The sequence below is a fragment of the Chroicocephalus ridibundus genome, chromosome 1 (assembly GCF_963924245.1).
Source record: "Chroicocephalus ridibundus chromosome 1, bChrRid1.1, whole genome shotgun sequence".
Classification (NCBI taxonomy): Eukaryota; Metazoa; Chordata; class Aves; order Charadriiformes; family Laridae; genus Chroicocephalus; species Chroicocephalus ridibundus.
The window spans coordinates 105,092,561-105,118,014 of record NC_086284.1 but is presented as its reverse complement, the minus strand read 5'-3'; the positions used below and the strand labels follow the sequence as shown (position 1 = coordinate 105,118,014).

The 25,454-nt window shown below is 40.0% G+C and overlaps 1 protein-coding gene across 5 annotated transcripts in view; it reads right to left on the bottom strand.

Annotated features, from left to right (window-relative positions):
- Positions 1-25,454, bottom strand: part of GRIK1 (glutamate ionotropic receptor kainate type subunit 1) — a 174,608-nt gene that overhangs the window by 28,719 nt on the left and 120,435 nt on the right. For 3 of the 5 annotated variants that reach the window (XR_010072601.1, XM_063346902.1, XM_063346892.1), the window contains exons 7-12: positions 25,251-25,394; positions 8,711-8,818; positions 7,458-7,502; positions 4,333-4,446; positions 2,942-3,145; positions 2,129-2,352 (exon numbers count right to left, since the gene is read on the bottom strand). Coding sequence is in view for 4 of the 5 variants with exons in the window: in XM_063346902.1 (XP_063202972.1) it covers positions 2,129-2,352; positions 2,942-3,145; positions 4,333-4,446; positions 7,458-7,502; positions 8,711-8,818; positions 25,251-25,394 (839 nt within the window). In the remaining variant the exon portion in view is untranslated. The remainder of the gene's footprint in view (positions 1-2,128; positions 2,353-2,941; positions 3,146-4,332; positions 4,447-7,457; positions 7,503-8,710; positions 8,819-25,250; positions 25,395-25,454) is intronic. The other 2 variants (XM_063346920.1, XM_063346910.1) reach the window with 1 other exon arrangement.

Sequence of the window (25,454 nt, the reverse complement as noted above, 5' to 3'; positions counted from 1 at the left end):
CGATGCTTATTTATTCTTGCAAAGTTGATGCTGTTATTTTAAAAAATAAAAGTGCGGAGGATAACTCAGGCTTTGTATTCCCTTCTGCCTGTTCTGAGGTGGAGAGGACTGTGGGATGTTTTTAGTCTTGGCACACAACCGCAGAAAAGTCAATCTGTCACAGTCGAGCAGATTTAATATTAGTCATGAATGAGATCATGATTTGCGTACAGTAAGAGTTCTTATTTATGGTACAGTGAGCCACTGCAAGAGCTTGTGGGAAGTAATGACTAATTGTATACAGTCCCATAGCTGCCAGGGATGGATGAACTCTTTCTTTTCACATAGGGCCAACACTAATAAGTTAACCCATGACCTCTCCTCCTCTGATTCCCTCCTCCTTCTCCACAGTCCTAGCAGTTTAAAGGAAAAAGCAAATCCCACAAATTTCTGTACTTTGGTACTGGTATAGAAACATGCAAACAAGCAAAGCGTTCCCATAGGTTGTCCATCTGGAACAAGGGTTGTTCAGTGAACCATGGAGAAATGTATGTTTGAGGCCAGTCACTCTCATCAGGACCGGTCTTGTGAATAAAGGTTTTGCAGGGCTGTGTCTCTTGATTAAAAGAAAACAGTGAATCGGAGGAAAAGCAGCAAGAGCTTCAGTTGGCCTGGCTCACACAGAAGTGGAAGTCAGGCACAATGTGCTATATTATCAGAATTAATGATTCTGATTACAATTATTTTATGACTTTTGAATGAGGTATATGTACGCATACGTTGCAGCATACACATTATTGCTCACTTCTTAAAGTTGAATGCCATCATTTGAAATAAAAACCGCAGCATTTCTGTTACTTTTGCTGTGATGTGAATGTGTGGACTTCCAATGATTAATCACTTCAGTTCTTATATTTCATAGTATAAATGTTTTCTCAGGCTATTTTCCATGCACTTTATTAATGTGGAATATTATGTTGATGTATATGCAAATCAATACACAACAGAAGTGGGGAAAAGCTTGATTAGGGATCCTCAGTAAATAAAACCAAAACATGAATCTCTGTGAAGCACTAGTAAAGATATTTATGTTTTAAATTATGAATAGGAAAAAATGAAGGATGGGATGAGATTAAATAAACAGAGTTGGAAATTAGATTCCAAGGTCGCTATCTGAAGAAAAGGACAATAACTATGCCAGTTCAGAGTCCAGGTTTATTGAGGAGTATACAAAAAGGTATGCTTCAAATGATCAATTTCCTCTAACAAGTTTCTAAGTTCATTTTCCTTCAAATTTGGTTTGCTCTCATTCAAAGCCCTAGAGCAACTGACTCCTGGACTGTGGTCCATGGTGTCTGAGGCCATGATAAGTAGCTCGTATCCGGTTTGTGAAACCATATCAGCTGTTCAGAGTTTTTAAGGTAAAGCTCAATCGTAAGGGTATAGAGTACTCTGCTGCCCCTCTGGAGATGTGACTGTGGTCCACTGGCCCAGAACCTTTGTGGCACACCTGCCTTTGAGAACTTTATGAGCTTTTGGCTTCATTTGGAAAAGTGGTGCGTATGTGTTTATTTCCTGATTTTTTGGAATAGGGAACATCACTGGGAGCCTGCCACTGACAGGCAGGGTGCGCCTCAGGACTGCGCAGGGAGAGAGCCTGGGGTATACTTCACCTTGCAGATTGTCCCCTTAGGTTCCCAGTCACGTTATCTCTTATTTTCAAGGGGAAGTTAGCTGAGCTAATTAACATCCTTCAGCAAAAATACGTTCACATCCTCTTTCTTACCTTTTAACTGTATGCACTGCTAGTGGAAAAGAGAAGTGCTTACATGCAAGTAATATAAACTGCTTTGCAACATGTAGTCTGCCGAGGTGCTGTGTACTGGCAAAGAAAGGCTGACGCATTTCATTGGATATTTCTGTCCATTCAGCCCTTAAGGAAAGTAGAATCTCATCACATTGCAATATACAAAAGTGATAGCAGTGTAGATGTGAAAATACCAAGAGACTTTCTAGAACGTTATGCTTTAGGACTGGATAAAACCCTTAGGATAGTATTATACTGTGTCTACTTTGCAGAGCGCATGCAACACCTATGGGAGGACAGGTAGTTAATGTGGATGCATCTAAAACTACTTTTGTGACTTACCTTGCAATGACAAAGAGGACGCAACTGACTCCAAGGCAGGCTAGGAGAACATACATCCAAATATCAGGAGAAAGAGGGTTTAAAAAGGAGAAAACACCAGGGTTTGTCCCATTGGGCTTCCGGTACAAGATACTGATTCCCAGCGTCATGAAGGGCTTGGAAAAATCAATTACTTTCTCTCTTACATAGGTAATAGTGAGAGGAGCAACGGCCAGATCAGCTTTCTGAAAACACAAATGGGAAAATACTCATTCTTTTTCATGTTCAGCAAACACAATACTATTCCTTCCATTTTTCCCCCCAAGCATTAAAAACTAAACCAAATTTGACTATAAATCTGAAGTGTGTGACAAAATTTAACATTGCTAGGCTATTACTGGGTACATGATATTCATCTCTCTCTTTTTGCAGGCAGAGGGATATTCGTGACTTTCATGTGAGTAGGAGAGGTGTGATGTGGGGCTCAGTCCTGCGCAAGGGGGCAGACTGCCAGTGAGGACTGGCAGAGCATCTGGGCGGGGGCTACATCCACAGATCAGAGGTGAGCTTGGCATTGAAGTTTGTAGCCAAGGGGTGGGCAGGACCTGTGCTAGCTCAGTGCCCGCTGCCCCACCCCAGGTGGAGGTTCCCCCCAACACACGCGAACTGTTAGTTCAGACATACTGACGCAACTTCCTACTCTGACAAGTGGCAATAAAGACAGAGCAGAGGCTCTAAAAAAAAGGAAAACCAATGCAAACATTTCATTTAGGCTGGCTTCATACAAAATACCACAGGTGAAAGGAGAATAAAGAGAGAAGGATTCAATCTTACATGATCTATGAGTTCTTTGACCATCCCATTCCACTCTCCTTTGTCATTCTGGGCTCCATATTTACCATCAGAAACTAGTTTGACCTCATAGATGAAGCCCAAAATATTTGACAGCTCCTTTAGTAAGTCCAGGCAATAACCCTCGAATCTGTCATTTCCATACAAGGGCTTGTCAGACTTCTTGTACATAACATAGGGATCTTCCTATAGAAAAAGACAGTAGACATGTAGCAATAGAAATGAGGCTTGTTTCAGATTATATCAGCTTCTCTAAATTATGTGAATATTTTATAAATGGATCGCAATTACACGGAAACCAGTAATTTACTGTGTCCATTAAAACCTGGTTTAGGTGTGTTAACAAGTTGACTGAATCAATTAATGATAAGCATAAACGCCCTAATTTTCAGTGGAACAGACCATTCAAAGCTCCCGTGAGCTTTAATTAAAGTAGTGCTTAGCAGCTCCAAAATCAGATACAAGGTCTGTACTCTACATGTCCCACCCTAAGGGACAGGAAGGGATGTTGAAGGAGAGAGAAGCCTAAATAACAGAAGAAGGAGAATCTAAAACTGGATATTCTGTGATAAATAAATCTTTATTGAAAAAAATCTTCAAATGTATAAAATAGCTGTGAGTTGAGCAGGTATTCATATGAGAGAATGGAGAACAGCACCAGTAGATTGCAAACTACCTTGTTGCTTTTCTTTTTAAAGGATTTTGGACAGAATGTCAGGGCAAGCAGGTTTCTGCAGTTTAATGTGGCAAAAGACCTCTGGCAATAGAAGAGGAGTGTAGAGGGACCCTTTGAGCGCTTTCCCTCCTGAGGAATTAGGCAGAGTAATTGAAAAAAGTGGCATTACTGGCCAGGCAGAAAGCATGAGGCTGAACAACTTCTGAACACCCAGTTGCATATTTTCCATTTATCATAGTAAGGTCATACCTCAATCTGTCTATCCACTGTTTGCTCCTTTCTTTCAGTCCTCTTCGTCTCACTTTCAGTAAAAAGCAAGGATGTATAAACACAGACTGCAAAGCTGAGTATTTGCGTGCGTTAATTCTTCGGGGGAAAAAAAGCATGCAGGGGTCATCTCTGAAATATTGAAGTAAGCTAAACAATTTTGGAGGTGGAGGTTCCTAAAAGGTTCCATTGGCAATGGGGCATTTTTGAATCCATCTTGTGGATGGATGAATGTGTATGTCGATTCCGAGTCTAAATCAAAAAATTTGCTTGCAAACAGGGTACTTTAACAAAACATTGTTTAGCGTGGAGGAAAACAGCCATGGAGTGCAGGGCGGAGGTGGCAAAGGTGGCCACAGAGAGCCACCATCAGCAACACCTGCATCCTACAGTGCGGGTGGTGGTGCCACCTCTGCCCAGCGAGACTTACCAAAATGGTGGTGACAATAAGCGTCCGGTTAGCCAAGGAATCTGTGATGTTGGTCGATCGGTCCTTGTTGCTGTCTGTCATGTTAAGGCCACTGTATGAGTTCCAAACCCCAATCTGCGCAAAAGAGAGCAGGTGAGCGGCTGCCTAGCCCCAGCAAGCTGAAACATTTCCCTAAATGCTTACCGCCTAGGAAGAGCGCTCTGGTTCTAGTCACCACAGAAAGAGACAGCAGCAGCACAAAAAGCTAGAGAAGGGAAACAGCTGTAGATCTGAATAAGGCAGCAACATCAAATGGCTGATTTAGAAAACACAGGGAACATATCGCCCTTTCAAAAGCAGGTGGAAATGAGTAAGCTGTAAGAGTATAAGGCATGTCAATACAGTGGTGTATTAGCCAATTTGCTACAGAAGTGGAACACGTTGACTTTGTTTCCTGCTAAAAAATGTCAAATGTCTATTTTTCTGTGTTTTTTTTTTTTACTTTTGTAAATGGTAGAGTTGAAACATATGGCAAGACCTCTCTTTTCCAATACAACAGATTAAAATCTTGAATAAATATGTTGAAGCAGATTGATGGATGCACTGGCCTTTTGCTTCCACTGTGCCTTCAGCAGGTTTAGCAAAGATTATTCTGTCATTTCTTGACTACGATATATGACCGAGCTAGCAAGGTGATACCGTTTCACCCACTGATTAGTATTTGCTCAGGAAATACAAGCGGCCAAAGACAAATTCCTTTCTATCCCCAGAGATAGTGAAGAATTCCTGTATTTAATGCCCAACCCAAAGCCTCAAGGGAAAGATCTTTGTGATTTCAGTGGATTTGGGTCTACGCCTTGTGAGGGCAGAAATTATAACCATGTTGACTTATTCAGATAAATATTTACTTAACATAAACACAATCTGAAAGCATCTTCTTTTTTTGCCTTTGGATTTACATACACAGCGTGGCTGAGGGCTGATGTGAGAAAACTCTGGGCAAGGGGCTGGCTCAGGCAGTTTGGTTTATATCTGGACATTTGTGGAGAGCACCAGACGGATGGCGTGGGGGACTGACATTGGCCATCCACAGAGCCGTTTGCATCGCCGGCCGCTCTGCCAGCATGTTTCAGCTCTACCCAGGAAGGATCTGCTTCCAGATCCTCCCTGCTGGGATTGCCAGTGAAGCTGCCAAGTAAATCTAAGACAAAACCCACTGACACCTCCTGTGTACTGAAGGTCTCTGTCTGCCATCAGATGCTCAGTCATTTCAGACCCAGGACTCTTTTTCTTTGGTTGTTAACCGAGACGGAGGTTGTGTTGCCTTTGTACCAAACCCAGCAGATTAGTTTGTGCCTGCTGAGTGTGGATTTGGGATAACAACTGTATAATTTCAAACAGACTTTGGGTTTCTGTCCCTGGGTTCCGTTGCTTTTGCCTTTCACAAACTTTTTTTCCAAAGTATGCTCAATGGGGATAGTCATGCCATTTTTTTAATTTATTTTTTCAAGCATTTATCAATCATTCCCTTTGTTTCCAAAACTAGACCAGGTTGGGAAACTGATCCGAAAAGTACATACGAAATAAAAGGTTGGATATTATGATAGCCTGTGCCAGGAATATAGTAAATAACCAGTGTCCTTGAATTTGCACCAAGGTGGCTGACTTAATCAAAAAGCCGTTCTGCTCGCTGTTACTGACTTGATATGCTTTTATCGGCTGGCAGCAGGGAAGAGGAGAACAACCATGAAGAACATGGAGCGACACAGTCACAGTGCATACAAAATACACCAGGAAACCACTCTACGTCTGGATAAAAGAATGACACCGCAGGTCAACCTTGATTAGAGCGATGGAGGAGGTCGGAGGGGCACTGGAAGAATGAGGCCAAGGTAGTACATCACTATGGTGAATCCAGGGGATTTATTGCAGTTTAGTGACAAGCTTGAGAGGTGTCATAAGCCCTTTTCAGTAAGTCTGTGCTCTGAACCAATTGTAATTTGGTTTAAATCAATTCAGCGTAGCACAAAATGCCTAGAGTCAAAAGTGAGATTGGTTCAATAGCGTTCTGCATGTCAGGTAGGATGATCTATTCATCAGTAATGAGGGAAATGGGGTGCCTTTGTGCCTTAGCCTGATTCACTGAAGATTAAAACAAGGTTATTAAATATGTGCTTTATAAGAACAACTAAAAGAGTGCTATAGATTGTTTTGCACTGGTGTACTCTGTAGTATTAAAATCCCTCACAGAACAACCCAAAACCACAACCTTTTTTAACTATGTAGGTGGGAGGGGTGGGAAATAATAAGATTTGTGTGAAATATATACAAAATACAATTCTAAGTGTTGTAAGAAATTTTTATCTTGTGACTCCAGAACACTTTAAACAGGGTGAATGCAGTTGTTTTCTTCTCCTTACAGTACAGCAACTGTGGGTTGTACCTCCAGTGGTGATCAGTGCATGGAGCTGGTCTCTGATTCCCACTTCGGTGCCTTTTCCACCAGGCAGAGGCACCTCATGTTAAAAGAGGGCTAAGACTCCTGGGGTAATTTAGATCTTTTATGAACAAGCTTAGTTCCCATTTCCATATGTTAGTGAGTGACAGCACCCACCTAATCATCTACATAATTTTCTGTAAGGAGCTAATAACACACTCATCAGAATTTTGAGTCAACAATGCTTGAACTTTGCCTGCACAGTATGCATTTTGTGGGAGGCAAAAAACCCCCCCAAGCCTGCATGTTAAAGCAGTCCTTGCTGCTGATGTAAATACACATCTGAAATGGTGTAAATTTACTACTTGTCGTGAACCTTAGATGAATCAGGATCCCTCCTGATAATAGGTGAGAAAAAGACTGCTTTTTCTGCAGCCAGGAGCCTCTACTGAAAGAGAGGAAAGGCACAGCTCCCAAGAAATAAAATAATAATTAAAACAAAAAAAAATTTGGTGAAAAAGCTGAATCCTGCCAAGATCTTTTTACTATTTGGAATTAACAGTGTCTTAAATTGGGATGAAGGTTATTCTACCAGAAAAAGTCATACTCTCAGATAGACTGTTGTCTCTAAACTGCAATATGAAAGTCACTGTCAAAACCCAAAGGATGAGTCTGAAGACCCAGCCCAAAGGTTTTTTTGTGTACAAACCTTCTTCCACACTTTATATAAATGATTAGAAACCTCGCCAGCAGCCTTGGTACAGAGAGAAATAAACAGAGTGCTTCATTAAAGATGAAAAGAGAACCAGACTGGAGAGCCATGTGGGAGCAATTACATTTAAAGTCTCAATTAACCCATTAACAATTATCATTCGGCGTCAAGCCAGTGTACGCAGAGTAAGGGACAACGATGTCTCCAGCTGACATGAGCTGGTGGTGTTACCTGGGTTAGGGATTTTTGGATGCCCACAGCAACCAGCTCCTGGGGGCGGTGGAGGGAGCCCTGTGGTGCCCGTTGGAAGCCCATGTTTGGTGGCTGAGGGCCAGGGCAAGGCCATCCTGCCTCCCTCCAGGGCCCTGCAAGACCCCCTCAATCTCCAGCACAGATCCTGGTTGACCATGATGGGGTTCAGACGCCAGCAGCAATGCTGTCCGGCTAGAGTAAAACATGGCCAAAAGCATCCGTGACTTTGGGCCTTTTCCTATGGTCTCTGCAAGTCAAGGAGCACTCCCTGCCTTACACCTCTGCATCTTCAGGAGAATTTATAAGTGGTAAAGTAAGGAAAACAAGACCTTTGACATGGATTTTTTTTTTTCCCAGAGGCATGCTTCCCTGAGTGTCCTGAAGGAATGTGAATTTTATTTGTCTTTTGTTTGAATGCAGAACCAGTTTCTGAAATTGTATTATGCAGAACTTTCTGTTTTCAAACAAAGATGCTACAACTCACTCAGTCCCGTGTAGTCTCATCATTTCAGTGCAATTTATGATAAGCAGTTAGGGATGTAAGAGAAAAATAACTGATATAATCTCAAAAACATGAAGAATTTTTAATATCTCAACTCTTTTTGGGGTTATTACTCAATCACCTTCTTTCCTCTCTCCCTCATGTCACATTTATTAAAAGACGTACATGTAAGATAAGCCTAGGTTTTATCTATATACACGAACTTACCAGACTAAGTTACAGTGGCATGAACTGAGGATAATGTGCACTTAAAATAATTATTCCCATTCGGACAATTATTGTCAGTCCCAAATTCCCATCCCATACCTTGAAATGCAAAGTACACATTGTAAAATAACAAAACAATCTTAGTAGCTCTGTTTTAACTTTGACTTAAATAATCTTGTGAATAGTGGTTTTTACGCCAAGCACGGGAGATCCAAGCTGCAGAGAATGGACTCTCTTATGCCCCTGTCAAATTAGAGTTTTGTCATTGTTTTACAAACGATCTGGTTACCTTTTCTGTTCCTTCCTCCTTGAGGCTAATTATGTCCAAATCAAAATCTTTCCGCAAGCCGTCTGTTTTGTTGAAGGTTATGCGCCCTGTCAGGCCATCCCAGCGTGCCTGCATGAACACAAAAACATTCTTCCCTGTAATGATTAGTAGGAACTACTCTGAAGCCATAAAAAATATTGCATTTTAAATTAACGGCAGCATTGAATCACTTCCAAATAATTTTTTAAACATATGTAGCTTTGTTATTTTGATAAAAAACACTTTCCTCATCTTTTTTGTTATCTAGTTTCTCTTCAATATGTTTTGCATTTTACAATCAGGCACAAGTTTGTGACAGCTTATATATATTGATTTACATATGTCTAGTACTGTATATATAAAGATACAGTGAAGAGAAAGAAAGAGAATAAAATATGTATTACATGTGCCCAAAGACAAGACAGTTTTGCATTGCCTAAGTAGAATCATAGAATCATAGAATCTTCATGGTTGGAAAGGACCTTTGAGATCATCGAGTCCAACCATACACACACAAAAAAACCCAAACCCCTACAATCTCTGTTACTAGAGCATGCCCTGAAGTGCCAAATCTACACGTTTCTTAAATACCTCTAGGGATGGTGACTCAACCTCCTTTCAGGTAGTTGTAGAGGACAATGAGGTCTCCCCTCAGCCTCCTCTTCTCCAAACTAAACATGCCCAGTTCCTTCAGCCTCTCCTCATATGACCTGGTCTCCAGACCCCTCACCAGCCTGGTAGCTCTCCTCTGGACCCGCTCCAGCACTTCAATGTCCCTCTTGTACAGACGGGCCCAGAACTGAACACAGTACTCGAGGTGAGGCCTCACCAGTGATGAGTACAGAGGTACCATCACCCTCCCTACTCCTGCTGGCCACGCTATTCCTGATACAAGCCAGAATGCTGTTGGCCTTCTTGGCCACCTGGGCACACTGCTGGCTCATGTTAAGCTGGCCGTCCACCAGCACCCCCAAGTCCTTTTCTGATGGGCAGCTTTCCAGCCACTCTTTCCCAAGTATTCACTAAGAAATTAAAAAAGGAGTCTGCTTTGCCCAAGCTTTGGGTCTGGACCTTGGCATATAACAGTTTAAATCCACCAGCCTTGCTGGAGTGATCCTCTTTACCCCCGACAAGGACCTTTTAAGTTCTCCATGATGAATGGCAAACTAATGGCAATTGGTGCTGAATGGGAGTCCCCAGAAGGTCTTTAATGAATGAAGGTGGCTAACTAACCCAAATCACCAAAGCTTTCTCAACACTTCATAGAATCACAGAGTGGTTTGGGTTGGAAGGGACCTTAAAGATCATCCAGTTTCAACCCCCCTGCCATGGGCAGGGACACCTCCCACTAGACCAGGCTGCTCAAAGCCCCATCCAGCCTGGCCTTGAACACCTCCAGGGATGGGGCAGCCACAACTTCTCTGGGAAACCTGTTCCAGTGCCTCACCACCCTCGCAGGAAAGAATTTCTTCCTAATATCTAAATTAAATCTCCCCTCTTTCAGTTTAAAACCTTTACTCCTTGTCCTGTTACTACACTCCCTGATCAAGAGTCCCTCCTTATCTTTCCTGTAGGCCCCCTTTAGGTACTGGAAGGCTGTTATAAGGTCGCCTTAGAGCCTTCTCTTCTCCAGGCTGAACAACCCCAACTCTCTCAGCCTGTCCTCATAGCAGAAGTGCTCCAGCCTTCTCATCATCTTTGTGGCCTCCTCTGGACCCACTCCAACAGGTCCATGTCCTTCTTATGTTGGGGACTCCAGAGATGGATGCAGTCCGCCAGGTGGGGTCTCATGAGTAGAGGGGCAGAATCACCTCCCTCGACCTGCTGGCCATGCTTCTTTTGACGCAGCCCAGGATGCGGTTGGTTTTCTGGGCTGTGAACATGCATTGCCAGCTCATGTTGAGCTACTCATCAACCAACACCCCTGAGTCCTTCTCCTTAGGACTGTTCTCAATCCGTTCTCCTCCCAGCCTGTATTTGTGCTTGGGATTGCCCCATTACCCCTGGGATACCCATCCCACTACCCCTGGGATGCTTCAGTTGTGCATTTCCTAGTATTGTGTGATAGATACTGCCCCTGCTTCTAAGGGCCCATAAATCCAGATTTCTCCAGGAAGGTATAAATGAAAGAAGGGGTTTTGTCATTCTTTCCTGGTTTCCTGGACAGGTTGTGATTAAATCTCCTCCACCAGCACTGGTCTCCTGATGTCCTTGGACCTTGCTGCAAATCCCAGCTGAATTGTTTCACTAATCCCTACTCAGTTTGCATCACCGAGGAAGAAGGCACAAGTTCCCGTGTAAGCAAATGAGGTGTATCATTCCTAATAGGAGCACTGCCACTGCCTGTGCTCACAGATGTTGATGGCATAATGATGATGGCTCTAAAAGCAGGCTTTCAGGAAAAATTCACCCAGTCACAGAGACCTAATAAAAACTTTGTAGTGTAAGATAACACACAAGTCTTAAGTGAGAGTTTGAAGTACAGCATACACATTGCATATGATCGGTTTTCATCCAGGCAGCATTTTACTGTTCTGTCATAATTCAGTAAAATCACTTTTTTCTTGTTTTAAACATTAGAATCAGGAGTAAGTTAAAGTGGTGGACTTCGTGCATCAGCCCATATAGCCACGATGATTCCCTGTGCTGGGAAGGATTCCCATCCTTCACAGCAACAGGATCAATGTCCAGAAGTAACTTCCTCTGCAATTTAAGTTTTCTGTACCTTGTAGGCTTACCAGCAAGCTCACTTTCTTTTAAATGAGAGCTATCTGTCTCTCATATAGCCCCCATTTTGTCCCCAAAGCTGAAGCTTATCTATAAAAGAAGGTATTTGATGGATTTCAAACTGCAGATGATTTTTCTAATCTATTTTTGGGAGCTCCCACATTAGATTAAATTCTTGAAAGATACAAGAAAGGCTGATGATAAATGATGGCAGAGTTCCTTCATGTGTGTGAGCCATATAATTCTTAAATTACAAGCTTTTCTATTGAGCATTGTTATTTGCTTCATTTAATTTCTTGTAAACAGATGACATAAGGAAAGCTGCATTAAAAATCAGCAGAGTTACAGACCGGTGTCTTCCCTTCCTGTTAAATCTAAATTCTAGCTCTGAATCTGCAGGATTTAACCTCAGATGCTGGGGTGTTATCACCACGTGTCTCAGAAAAAATCAGTCCATCTAGAATTTTGTGGAAATATAGCAGGATTTCTAAGCATGCTTAAGTAGCACAAGAATGGAAAAGTGCAAATGCAACAAATTTTCTATGAGACGTTCTATCTTAATGACATGGGAACATACAAAAATCTCAGCTGTAAACAGTGAAACACTTGCAGTTTTGTATGCTGATATAATTAAGATTGCAGGAGGGGACACGTATGAATGCATTTCATTATGCAATATCTCTTTTCTAGTCTGTCTTTTTATTACTCTGACATGACCTCTATCTCTTATTCATAAAGATGGAACATTTTTTAAAATATGATCTTTAGAGATCAATTCCTCCTCAGAGGGCAATTTGCTTCTGTGAAATGCTCACATTTATTGATTACATATCAGATGCTCAGCTTCTCTGCTAACGTGATGCGATCTTGAATAAAGGAACCAATATGTTATTTTTGGAAATGGTACCAGGAGCATACACGTCCAGTCTTGTAAAAAAGATTAATATGGTGAAATGCTAGCTCACTTTTTAAAATAGGCTTTGGTGCTTCTACCCCGCACTAAAGAAAGGAATGTAAGGAAAAGATGTTACAAGCTGCATAGACGTATGCTTAAATTTCAAGATAGCAGAGCAGTGCATATAGCCTTCGTCTAAATTAAGTCCCACTTAGACCATCAAATAATGACCCAAATGTGACTTAAATTATAAACAGGAGTCAGGGAGTGCTTCTCAGAAGAGTTAAACTTAAATGTTGAAGGGGTTTTTCAGACCCTAATTGTGAGGCACAGCCTCAAACACCATTTGAATTCTAAGTTTACTTTCTGATTTTTATTGGTATTTGAGTCCAGTGAGTTTAATTTAATTTCTGACTTCAAGACAGTCGTGGTGTTTGTGTGTGCAGCACGTCTAGACAGACCTGATCAGAAACAAAAGTTTTCTTTAAGAAACAAAAGGAGGGATGAGCTAGGAACCTACAGTCCATCCCAGGCCTTCCAAAGCCTATGGTAAAACTTCCAAGCTTTTAATATGATTTGAGTCCTAAAGCACAACTGCCTGCTGCATGCAAAGGCAGTGAAATGTGTCATTGTTCCAAAAATCATAGCTGTGTGCCACCACTTCTAGATGCCTGTCAGGCAAATCGGGGATGCAGGTACCTATTAGGCACTGTGTTCAGGCAAACAGAACAGGCAGCAGTCGCACAGTTCTCAAATGCAATTAACAAACAGAAATGAAGCAGAACTTCCTGAATAGTCAGAAACCACACAACTGTTTGATACAGCAATGAGATTTTGTGCGTTTAGATGCAAGATTTATAGCAATTTTAATGTTTCTAGTGACACTCGATGTTAAATGTTACAGGATATAATAAAAGTTGAATCGGAACCTAATCATGTAATTCATCAGAAGAAATTGCTTTTTTGCACTCTGTCCTTGCTTTAATATTAGAAGAACTAAGGGCACAATTTGAAACTCTTGCGTTTTCGATTTGATTTGTATAATTTTGAGTATAGCTTGCAGCTTAATTAAAAAATGTGATTTTCAGTGGCTTCTGTTTGTAACATTCTTTCCTTGTCTTAGATCTTATTTATACAAGGTTGCAGGCTGTCTCTGACAACAGAACCATGAGGAAATGCTGTTCTTTTGGGAGTTTGGTTAGCAGCAGAGGGGCAATGCAGTGTTCAGCTGAGGACCAAAATAAGGTCTCACAGTCTTCAATACTGAGTTTTATCATATAATTATTATTCCTATTTCTAAGCTGTAAACGCTTGATGACTTTCTCCTGTTTATTAAACAAAATGAGGAATTAACCCAATATCTTGATTTCAACTGGTAGTTGAGAAGCAAACCATACAGAACCAGCAGCTACTAAGACCCTTTCTTACTAAGCGTTGAAAAGGTAGTAGATGGAAGAGATTACAGCTAAGTCTTCAGTCCTCTCTGAAGGCTGTCAGGTACCTGACATGGCAAAAATATCCAAAGCATCCTAATTAAAACTGTGAAAATTTCTATTTTTTCTACTTTAAAAAATTAAGATTGTGGGTAAGCTGCAAACTGACATCTGGGGTTAATTATTCAAATTAGAATATTGGTTTCCATATAAATATATTGATGGAAAATAATGATGACTGGAAAATGAAGCTGACTCAGCTTCTACTTCAGCTTCAAACACTCCAGAATTTTGCTATCAATTCATACCACCATCACATGGTCTTTATATCAATTTTCAGACCATCATCTTGAATCAATTACTATAGCAGCCTTAGTTTCAGCCAAAGCCAACCAAGGGTTCAATCACAGAATCAATTAGTTCAGCTTCTACCAGACTTACTAAGGTAAAACAATAGGTACATTTCATATTCTGGTTTTTTTTTGTCTCAACCAGACCTCACTTTTATTTCCAGATTTGTATTAGCAAGGTATAACTAGATCAAGAAATCATAATGCAAGGTGTATATAATGCATTGACTGAGTAAATACTCAGCTTTATGATATAGCCTCAATGGGATATAGCCAATTTTGTAGATACTTAATTGCACTACTGTACACAAAAGTGTCAGTCTTTCTCATTGTTTGCATTTTTATTATGTATTTGTTTTTTTCTTAGTCAATATATGTTTATCCAAATATTTTAGTAAACTGTTTATCTGCCTATGGCATATTTCTCTTTCTGAGTCCAGTGTCACAGTGACAAATACTGGATAGCTGTGTTTCAAATTAGAAAACTAGTTTTTTCAAGGTCTTTTTAAAGTGTTCAAAGTGCCCTCGCAATAAAAGCATGCAAAGGCATAATCTTGTTTTAACTTTTTAAACTATTATGTTTAATAATGTTTCATAATGTGCAGACATCTCCGCTCCTTTATTAATATTCCACTTATTCCAATAACGTGTGAAAGAAAACAGTTTTTCTGAACCTGTTCTGTAGACCTCCACTTGTAATTAATCAAGCAATCTCTTTAGAGTTCCAAACTCAAGCTTTAACCTTTTATTGTTCCCACTGTTCAACAAATAAGACGCCCCATTTTGAACGTATGTCCAGAGCTAATGTTAGAAGAAAACATCTGAAACACAAATATGCACCCACAAATGCAAATAAAACTGTAACTGTATCACAGAATATGTGTACATATTGAATCTGCTCTAAATGGTGTAAGGAGAAACTGTCATAACTCTTAACAATTTTTAAAAATATATAGACAAAAGGAGATGATAAAACTTCTGAGCGAAAAGCCAAGAAGAGCTATTTTAGCACAATATTGTGGCAGAAAATGAACTGTTCTGTTGTTCAGCTCCAAACCCCTGCACAATACCAGGCTCAAGCCTGGCTTTGTGCAAGATATTCAGACACTTCGCATCTGCCACTGAAGCCTGAATTATTGTTTAATATGAAAGTATTGTAAACGGATGATAAACAATGTCTTACGTGAAGACTATTCTTGAATATAAGTGCAATGCTAAATGACAGCCGCCTCCATTCAAAAGCCTTACAATGCATCAGGGCACACAAAAAAACCCCCCTACTGCAATTGACTTGAGAAATTCCCAAAGTAGACAATGGGTCATGTGTAGTTATTTATTTTGTAAAACTGTCTGTATCTTTAAGTGCCTCTCTCTTTTTCTTTTTTTTTTTTTCCTCTTGCTGTTTGTGTGTAACTTGAACATTTGGAAACCTTGCCCTAAAGGCATGCAATTAGCAGCGTTTTTTCTACAGATTTAATGGGAGCTTGGAACAGAAATTGGTTATCTGGACTCTTCAGTATGGGAGAAGGACATTCAGAAGCTAGAGTGAAGTCTAATCGAAGATAAGGATATTTTCCTGTCTACTCAGTTTTGTCAATGGGATTATCTTGACCTTTGGTAGGTTGCTTTCCCAAGCGTGTTCAAGGTAACCTACAAAGGCAAGTAATTGGACTGATTTTTTTTCCCTTCGTTTTAATGATGGATATATAGGCCAACTATATCTGTATTTTTAATTTTTGGTATCATGATTTATTTGTTTATGTATTATCAGAGATTACTAGGCAAAACTGAACATCAGTTATTGATTTGATGTACTTTATAATTAACCACAGTTGTGAAGTAAAAGGTATTATCTTACATCACAATCATGCTGGTGTTTTTCTTTCTTTTTTTTAATGATGAATGAAACATAAAGAAAAAATTATCGGCAATCATCTGATCTGGAATTCAGGAAGCATAAGTATTCAACTCCCCAAATTATGTTTGCTCATTTACCATTGCACAGGGGCAGAAACATACTAACATCATAGTCTTTTTGTACCTCTATATATTTTAAAATGAATGCATTATGTGTTTGCACTGAGATTGAGAAATTTGTTCTGCTTCTGTGCTGGTCTACCAAAATGAGCAACTTGAAAGGAAAGCAGTCTTGTCCTGAAGAGGGACTTAGCATCATATTTTCCTTTAGCCACCATCTGACTAGAACATTTAACTTCACCTAAACATTAGCAACCTAGAGTGAATGACAGCAAAGCAACCTCTGCAAGTGCTAGTGTCTCCATGCCACTTCTGCAGATGAGTACACATGGGGATCTCATACCAGGTGTACCAGAATGACAGACCCATTCTGTTTAATCAGCGTTACCTGCTTATAAAGAAGGTGAACACCTACTTTAGTTTTGAACTGATAATCCGAAATTTCTGACAAGGGCTGTGGTGCTAACTGACATCCAAATGCAGGGGTGGGCGATGATTTCTCCTCCATTTGGTCTTAGACTTGTTAACTTCAGAGCATCAGAGCAGAACTCTGATGGTTACAGAATTATTGACAATGATTGATGCACATATACAAGGGACATCAATTGTGTTGTGTGACGGCAAGGGACAAGACAGTGTGTGAGCTCTTTTTCTGATGGTGATTTTTTTTCCCCACTCCAAACTATTGCTTCTTGACTACAGAATCAGGTATCTGAAAAATCTATAAAACTTAGGCATACCTAAACCTACTGTGGCTACATGCTCAGAATACCACAGATCACTTTTCTACCACAAAATCTTCCAAAAACATAAATAACAATACCACTATATACTAACCAGGATGGTAATGACTATGGAAAAATTTACTTTAGTTTTCCTTTGATTTTCTTTCCTTTTGGAAGAGAAAGCTCCTGCTTTATTAGAATTGCAGAGACAGTTGATAGATTTAAGTGATAATGATATTGCTTCTAGTTACAGTGGAAATCATAATGTGCTCTGAGCCACACATCAACTTATGAGCTCTTACAATTAATCCTCTTATTAAAAGAGATCCTCAAGGATTACGGAATATACTGAGTGCGTGTATGAGTTTTCCATTATCCTAGTCCAAATCCAGCATAACAGATGTAATAAAAAGAATTTCAGCATTCCCCATTACAGGGTTTTATCTACCCCACTGAAAATCATGATGCTTCATAGTCTCTTTACTTGGAAGAGGTCCAGGACTGGAACAGTCTGGGCACTGGAATGTAAAAGAGGAGGTGGGGGGGAGGCTTGTTCTTGTTTAGGCAGCTGTTTTAAGACTGAGCACACCCCTGCCTTGAAACAGAAGAGAGGAATGGTGGGTAAATAGAGATGGGGGATTTCTTAGGAAAGTCACAGGCTGTTCCATGAGCTGCTCAACAGCACACATTTCCAAAGCAGTGGCTGAGATTAATGACGTTCAGGAGTAGTCATAGGAAAGATTTTCAGTGTGGCAAATTTGACAAATGAACCCTGAATACTTGAGGATAACGGCTTAGGTGGTTTCGTTTCAGAGCATATGTTTGAAAAGCCTTTGAGTTGCTTTAAAGCTTACACCTACCAGCTTGCTTTACACCAATACCAGAGATGAGGGAGTGGGCGTGCGGAACTGGAAGGGAAGGTCAAACCTTGCCATCCATTTTTTCTAGAAAGAGCAGAGTCTGTCTTACCATTCATGAACATGACTGTCACTGAAGTGTCTGGGTGGGATTGCTGCTGACTATGAACTTGGAAAGCGTAACTTTACACTACTGTGCTAATGGGGATTGGGAACCTCTCGCACCGCTTGTACAGGCAAGACAGTACATAAAGAAATCCTGTTCCACACAGCTAACAGGCTAAATACACTAAAAGTAGACAAAAGCTGTCATCCGTCTCTTACAGAGGGGAATCACAGCATTTCCAGCTACAGGACTTCTTCACCTAGGTTTTAGGTCCTGCTGCTTTTGTTTTAGAGTGGTGTGGTAGCTACAAGCATGGATGGTGAACAGCCTGATCATGTCAGCACATTGGAAATGCCTACCAAACAGTGACCAGTTTTGCCTTATCAGGTAACCACGGCACAGGTTTTGGAGCTGTCCTGAAGTGATTTGCTCATGGTTGCACAGAGTCTGCGGCAGAGCCAGGAGCCAAATCCAAAGCTCTGGCACTCCAACCCATCATCTTGAGTGGGAAATGTCCTCCCCAGCAGAGCTGTTGTTCTATCTGTAATGGAATGACAGCAACCCATTGAACAACGGAGATGACAAGGAGCCTGTGGGGGCTTCATGTGGTGCAAAGCACTATGTCATTTCCACCTGACATAATGGGACCCAAGTGTTGGCAAATCTGTGAATGAGTAAGTATGGGGTGGTGTAGTTGAGGAACAGATTGTTTCAATGAGAGTACACTGCTCCAAAACCTAAATCATCTGCATTTGTTATCTTGTAAGCTGTTTGAAGCAAAGACTGCAGACTGAATGGTTCAATGGTGATGTGACTAGGGCTCCTGGGAGCTTTTCCAATACAAATATCATCTAGTTTAGGCCATGCACTAACACTTCAATTGAAATACCAGTGTGGTGTAAATGATGAGCACTTTTAGTAGGCTAGGACATATAAAATATGTTCTGAAGAAAGGTTTTGCGTAGCAAATATCAAAATATCCTGCACATATTCAGATAAAATCACTTTCTAGTAGTTCTTGCTCATTTTTCATAAACAAATCTACTTTCCAGGTAATATTTAAGAAAGTAAAAATGGAAAGGAATAAAATACATATAATCTTTTAGTCAGATTTCTTGTTTTGATTTTAGATATCATAGTATCAGAACCTTTAAAATAATTTTTTATCAATTCAACATGTATTTATTCTTAGTATGCAAGTTCTTGGACCATTATTTTGCAATCTGTGGATAGATCATTGCATAAATTAAGTGATTTTCCATTTGAAATTTGATTTCAGAATAGGAATCCCTATTGGCATTAACATCAGCCATACATTATCTTCATGGAAAGCTGACCTTTATTTCCTAATAAATCATCGTGGGATGCAAGTCTAGCAGTTGTTTTGTTTGTTCTTTTAATTAAGAGTTTTCAGTTTAAAGCAACAGACAGTAATAGACTTATATCAGAAACACATGCATTACTTCATGGGCAAGAAGTAAGTTTTTAAAAAGTAAAATGAAGAAAAATGTTTGTTTTAATGAGAGTAGATCAAATTCTAATATCAAATTATCTGGCAAGAGAAGTCCTACCAAAGTAAATAACTGGTTTTCTTCGGTTTAACTAAATATTGCAGAATCAGAGCCCAGAGAATAAATGCAGCCAGTACACATAGATGCTGTAATTGGATCAACACCAAAACACAACGACAAAGATGCAGCAGAAGAGATGCTATTTTATGTTTTGGAGCTGAAATATTGCCTTCTTTCCCCAGTCACATGCATAGAGATTTCTGTGTAGCAGAAAGATCGTGTGACTGACACGCAGACCTTTCCTCATACGGCAGAGGAGATGGGGAGTTCTTGGGTCTTCTGACATCCAGAGTCTTGTACTGCTCACTTCTTTTTTTGTTCCACCCTGTAGACTTTTAATCCCATGAAAATACTCTTACATGTTGATTTTGGTAGTAATAAAAGACCATGAAACAAAAGAAATATTCTGTTCTCTTACAAGATGTTTTGAGATCCTTTGTTTGGAGACGCTGCCAATTTTGACCAAAAAAATTTGATTAACATCTCTCCAGATGGACTGCTTTCCCTTCTGTCTTATTATAAATTTGTACTTTTCCTGTAATGAAAAATCTTCAGTTCCTTCTTCTTCCAATGATGTTCTATGTTTGTTTTATATTTAGTTAGTTATTATCAAGAATCCCCTGAAAATTACAACCTGTGATTTGGTACCAGTTAATCAAGACTTCATGTGTTCCTGCCCTTTCATCAAAATGTTAGTCAGCTCATCAAATTTGGACAAAGTCAACCTGGACGTGGTCATACCATCTTCAACTCATTAGTTCTGTCTTCTCTTCCCTGCACCAGAGCTTCCCAGGAAATCTAGCAGTCCTGAGGATGGTTGCGCGCTGCCTCTGTACCAAGAGAAAACAAACTGGCAGGTTGTCACCTGCACTGGTGGTCGGAATGAGAGAGTAGGAACTTGCCATCCATCTAAAGTGCTGGATAAACGTCAAACGGTTCGGAGATTTAATGGATATAAACTTTTAAACATTTATGTGATGAAAAAAGCCAATATCTGAGAGCTGCAAAACAGCACTAAAAATGTGAGAAAACAGAGAAATCTACTGCTTTCTTATTGTTGAACAGCCAGATCTAGAAGAACCATGTATATAGCAGATACCTCAGGACAGACGTGAGTTTCTAAATCATTTGTACGCTCTCAGCACAGGAGACGTAGTCATGCAGATGGTTTTGGAGGCACGTATGGGCTAGCAGGCGACTAACGCACAGAATCGTCTTCACTCAGAAGAATTATTACAAAGAAGTAGAGCCAGAGACTTGAAAGATAGGCAGTCGTGGTACCCATCTTGTTGCTTTTTATGGTTATTAGTTCATTGGTTAATTGGTTAATTGGTTCAACTTAGAGGATTCTCAAGTCTTGCCTGTGATGCAGGTCTTCCCAACTCTTTTTTGTGGTGACTGGAAAATATAATGCCTCCCTGTTTCCTAGTCTTCCTAATTATGCTGATGGAGAAGCCTCTTTCTCTACAGAGCAAGGCTATCATTTGCTTAAATGTATTGAGTTTGTAATTTAGGAATGACACGCTGAATTATCATAATGATTTCAAAAAGCAGGCAAAATAACAACTTAAGATAATAAAGATGTCCTTGTTGCATAATTTCATTTCTTGATGCTGAGTCCATTTCTGTCCTCTTGCACAGGGAAGGACTGGATAGATCTCCTTTTTTTATTAATTTTATTCTTGAAGCAGACTGTCATCTACAGACCTGAGTCACACAATGCTAGATGCTTTAAAAACTGTAGAATGTGTTCAACATCTACATTACTCTTCCTGTATACTAATAAGCTAATTTAAGTTCTTATTTTAAGTCCTTAACAATCAAAAATAGTGTAATAATGGAAGCAGGCTTCTTCAGGGACTTAATTTTACTAGTCCTTGGCTTTGTAGCAAGCTGGAGACATTCTGTGATACATACTATTGATTACTTGCAGAAAAGAGAATCAACTAGCAGAACTATGGAAAACCCTTGATAAATTTTAAGGGAAGAGTTTCTTGAGCTTGAAGGCATATGAGTGAGGCTGGCTTTCCAGTCTAATTGGGACCTCTTCACTCAGAAGAATTATTACAAATGACTTGAGACAGAGGCTTGAAAGTTTTACAGTCATGGTAGTGCCTGTATGACCAAGTCCACTTATCTTGCTGCTTTCTGTGGTCATTACATTAGCCTACACAAAGAGCTAGTTCCGCTCAGAGGATTCTCGAGAGCTTTTAATGTCACACCACGAAAGGAAGGCTTTATTCAATTACTTGATGCAGAATCTAGATGGATTGCTCTCACTCCTGGTCTCTCCTAACTAGGGGTGCTTGAAATGCATCTTGTCAAAAACACAACATAAACTGAAATGTAGAAGTAAATGCTTCAGAGTTCTTTTAATCTGAGATTTGTGTTTGTGATTCTGTTTGAGGGGATTTAGTAAAGTCACTAAAGATAAAGTCTTCTGCAATACTTCTCTATAGAGAAGTTCTTTTAATTGTTACTGGATTTGAGTGAGTGGAGCTCACATTGATTTAGGTGATAATTGAATAACAGACAATCATTATTTGGGGCTTGTCTCACACTTTAAAGGGGACATGACCAGGGAATTTGATCTTTCAATTATAAACACCTGTTTCATGCTTACACACATTTTTCTGTTAGGATAAGCGGAATCATGCTTTCTCTCCTTATTCCCTTTCTGAAGAATGACCTCCTTTTTCTTTCTAGGCATGGGTAAGATGTAGTCCCTGCAAATGCTTCCATAAGGGCTAAAAGATTAAAATATCATTTAGATATCAATGACATTAGGCTGCTGAGAAAGACGAGCTTCTGACAAGGATTTACTTTTCATTAAAAAGATCTTCATGAGCTATTATGGAAGAGTCTTGATCCCAGACAGTGTATTTTATGTAATATCCTCCTTCGCAGGAACTAGCTGATGACCTTTCTGACCTCAAAGCCAGCCTCAGGGCTGTGGGGCTTTGGTCAGGCTTGCTTTTCTCTGCAAATTTCCAAATGCTTCCTGCAACCAGCATTAGCTCCTGAGCTCTTTAGAGCATAGAAGATTACTCTTTTTGTTGCTGTAATTGATTATTCTGTAGCTTCAAACATTTCTACTGGTGCTTTTCTCCTATAGTCTCTCTGGTAGCACTTCAAGTCTTAGTTATTAAGAAAAATAGGCAGTGGATCTGCTACTCCCATTACCTGCATACTTACCTGAAATGCTAAGGCTGGGGAAGGCGTATTCTCACATTGAACTAGCTATCTTTTGTTTCCACATACTCTGAAAATTCAGAAACCGACTCCAATGTACATGTATTTAGACCACCATAAATCAAAAGGCAGTATTTTGCCCTAGGATCTCCACTTTCCAGTTGCTTTCAAGAAGAAGCTAACTTGTGTGTACCTGAGGATCAGATATGACCTGAACCTTGACTTCCCAACAGGACAGTGACAGGCTGAAAAAAAGTTAATTTATCATCTGCTGAGTGAAGAGACAAGCAGCCTATCAGCTGCTATACAAGTCAGAAGCTTTCCACCTTAACCTCTGCTCATGTCCAGGTGGGTTCTGAGATCCTTTTTATTCCTATCAGCCTGGCATTTTATAGCTTTAGCCCACAAAGCAAATAAGATGACTGCAGTTCTTATCACGACAGAAATAAAAAGCAAAAACCCACCACAGAGCCACTGAAGTACTTGCTAAGCTCTAGCACCCACAGGACTCGTTGCAGGCAACCTCTTTGTCTGAAACTTGTTTAGACTACCATACAGAATATTTGTCTTTAGACCCATCTGTAAAATGCCTTCACAGACTGTCAGTACCATATCACAAAATACTAAAATTAAGTTTTATTTATGTGGGCCCAAAGCATCATTCTGCCTGCTTGACTTTTTTTCTCTGTACCTATTCACTTGATTCCTAATTTATACAGTTCATCTATCCTTGTTGAGCAAGCCAGATCCTAACATGAACCGGGGAGGCCCAAATGTACTTGCTATTTAGTTTCCAACACCTGTTATAATCTTTATGGGAAATGTAATACTGCCTTATTAAACATTATCCTGTACTTTTAGCAACTGTCTTTCTTGGCTAGAACAGAAACAGGAAGATAAGGCTCTTGGAGTATTTAAATCAGTGTTTTACTGACCATGAAAGACACTATCTGCAAAGCAATCAGTAATTAGCTCACATATCTCACTCCATGCAAGAGAAGCTAGCTGTACATGATAAATGGAAACTGTATAACTGTTTAAGCTTTGAATTGGATCTGCTGAGGTACGTCTGGTGCTCTTGGTCAAAGTGCTTCTTCTTCCTTAGGATTCAGGATCCTTATGCTATATACTTAGCACCAACCAAAATAAGTAGGTCACCACTGTAGAATTATGCACGTGCATTCACTGATACAAAGTCTTTCGCTAACTTCCACTTTCATTACAATTATTCTTAAAATGCACCAGAAATTGTATCAGCAGCAATGATACCTCATTTAGTCTGAGGTTGAGAAATACAAGAGCAAAGGTTCCCACTTAGATCAAATCAGAAGGGAAGGAGGAAGATCATCATCTTTATTACAGACACTTGTGGGACAATTTTCTCCTGTCTTTCACTGTTCCTGCTATAGTCTTCCCACCTCCTCCCCAACAGGGGAGCTGAATGGAGCATGGCTGATGTCAGTGTGAGAGAAATAATTTTTACCAACGCTGCTTCCCTGTCTCCTTTGGGTGTTCCCAGGATTGTGTCGCAGTGAGGAAAGTATCTCAAAACTTCCTTAATTCTCAAGTCAGGTCCCTGAGTACTGGGGTGACTCTTGTCTTTTCTTTATACTTTCAAAAAAAGAAGCTTACAAGGAAACCTTAAAATCTATAAAACACCCTGTATGGAGAGTACTGATTCAGTAACTTTCAATCATTTCTGTGTAAGTGAATCACTGTGTCGTATATTGCCTGTGTCAATTCTAAAAAGTTTACTTAGAAAGGTTTGGAGAAGGTGATGACAGCTCTTCTACATGTTCTGTAACCACCACATGTCTTGTCTTTCAGTTTGCTCCTAATATATTCCTCTTTTCAGGTGTATGTCCCGATGTGCTGCCACCACTTACCTTGGACCTCAGCCTACAGGTCCTGTTCCACCTACACAAGTGCTAATGAATGGGGTTTGATAGGAATCACACTGTCATGGACAAGAACTGGAGCAAAAGATGAAATATATACAGGAAACTCCACATAATTTCCAATTTCCATTTCCACACACTTCCCTAAAGGAAAAGTTTAGATTTGAAATTCATAATAAAGACTGAATTTTTGGAAGAGTGAAGGCATTTCAGCTAAAACATGTATTTTTTATCTGTGGATCAAGATAGCTCAGTGATGCATTCTTACGAGATAGCACATGACTTCATGAAGCAATTTACTTCTTTAGAAACACTGTCTGCAGTATTTTCTGGATATTGTATTATTGTGTGTCCCGATCAAACAACCACAAACCAATTGGAATTAAGTGGTGAAACAAGGACAGAGCTACAGACTCACTTTTCCTTCAATTTCTACAATGCTTGTTGTTAGTTATCTCATATTTTTAGAAATTATAAACATCCACAATAAACACCAACCGAGTAAAAAATGTGGGAAGCCTTACGGTGTGTTAGTGTGAGATTTAATCGCATCTTAGGTTTAACAGTTTCTTTTTTTGAAAGACCAGAAAAAGTCTCCACCAAAACACAAGCTACAGCCTTGTGTCTGCAAATCAATGTTTCTCTGCTAGGAAGGTGAGGAAGAATTGGACATCTGAGTGCCAGAAACCAGAACATAGCACTTGACAAAGAGCAGGGAGCAGCAAGACAGTCAGTGCGGTAAAGAAGAAAGGAAGGATTATGATGATGATAAGCAGATGGTCTACACTTGCCTCTTTTATCAGATTCATAAATCTGGGTCCAAAACGCCACGGCTTGTGTCTGTGGCACTGCAGGGAGCTGACAGTCATTTGGGAGGCACGCTGGGAGGCCACTGCTACCATGTAAACAGCATCGTACATCAGAGCTGCTTCAGTCTGCAAGAAAAAACAGAAAGGCTTTCTTTAATGTATGCCTTTGTGCCCAGTCCCTGCTTT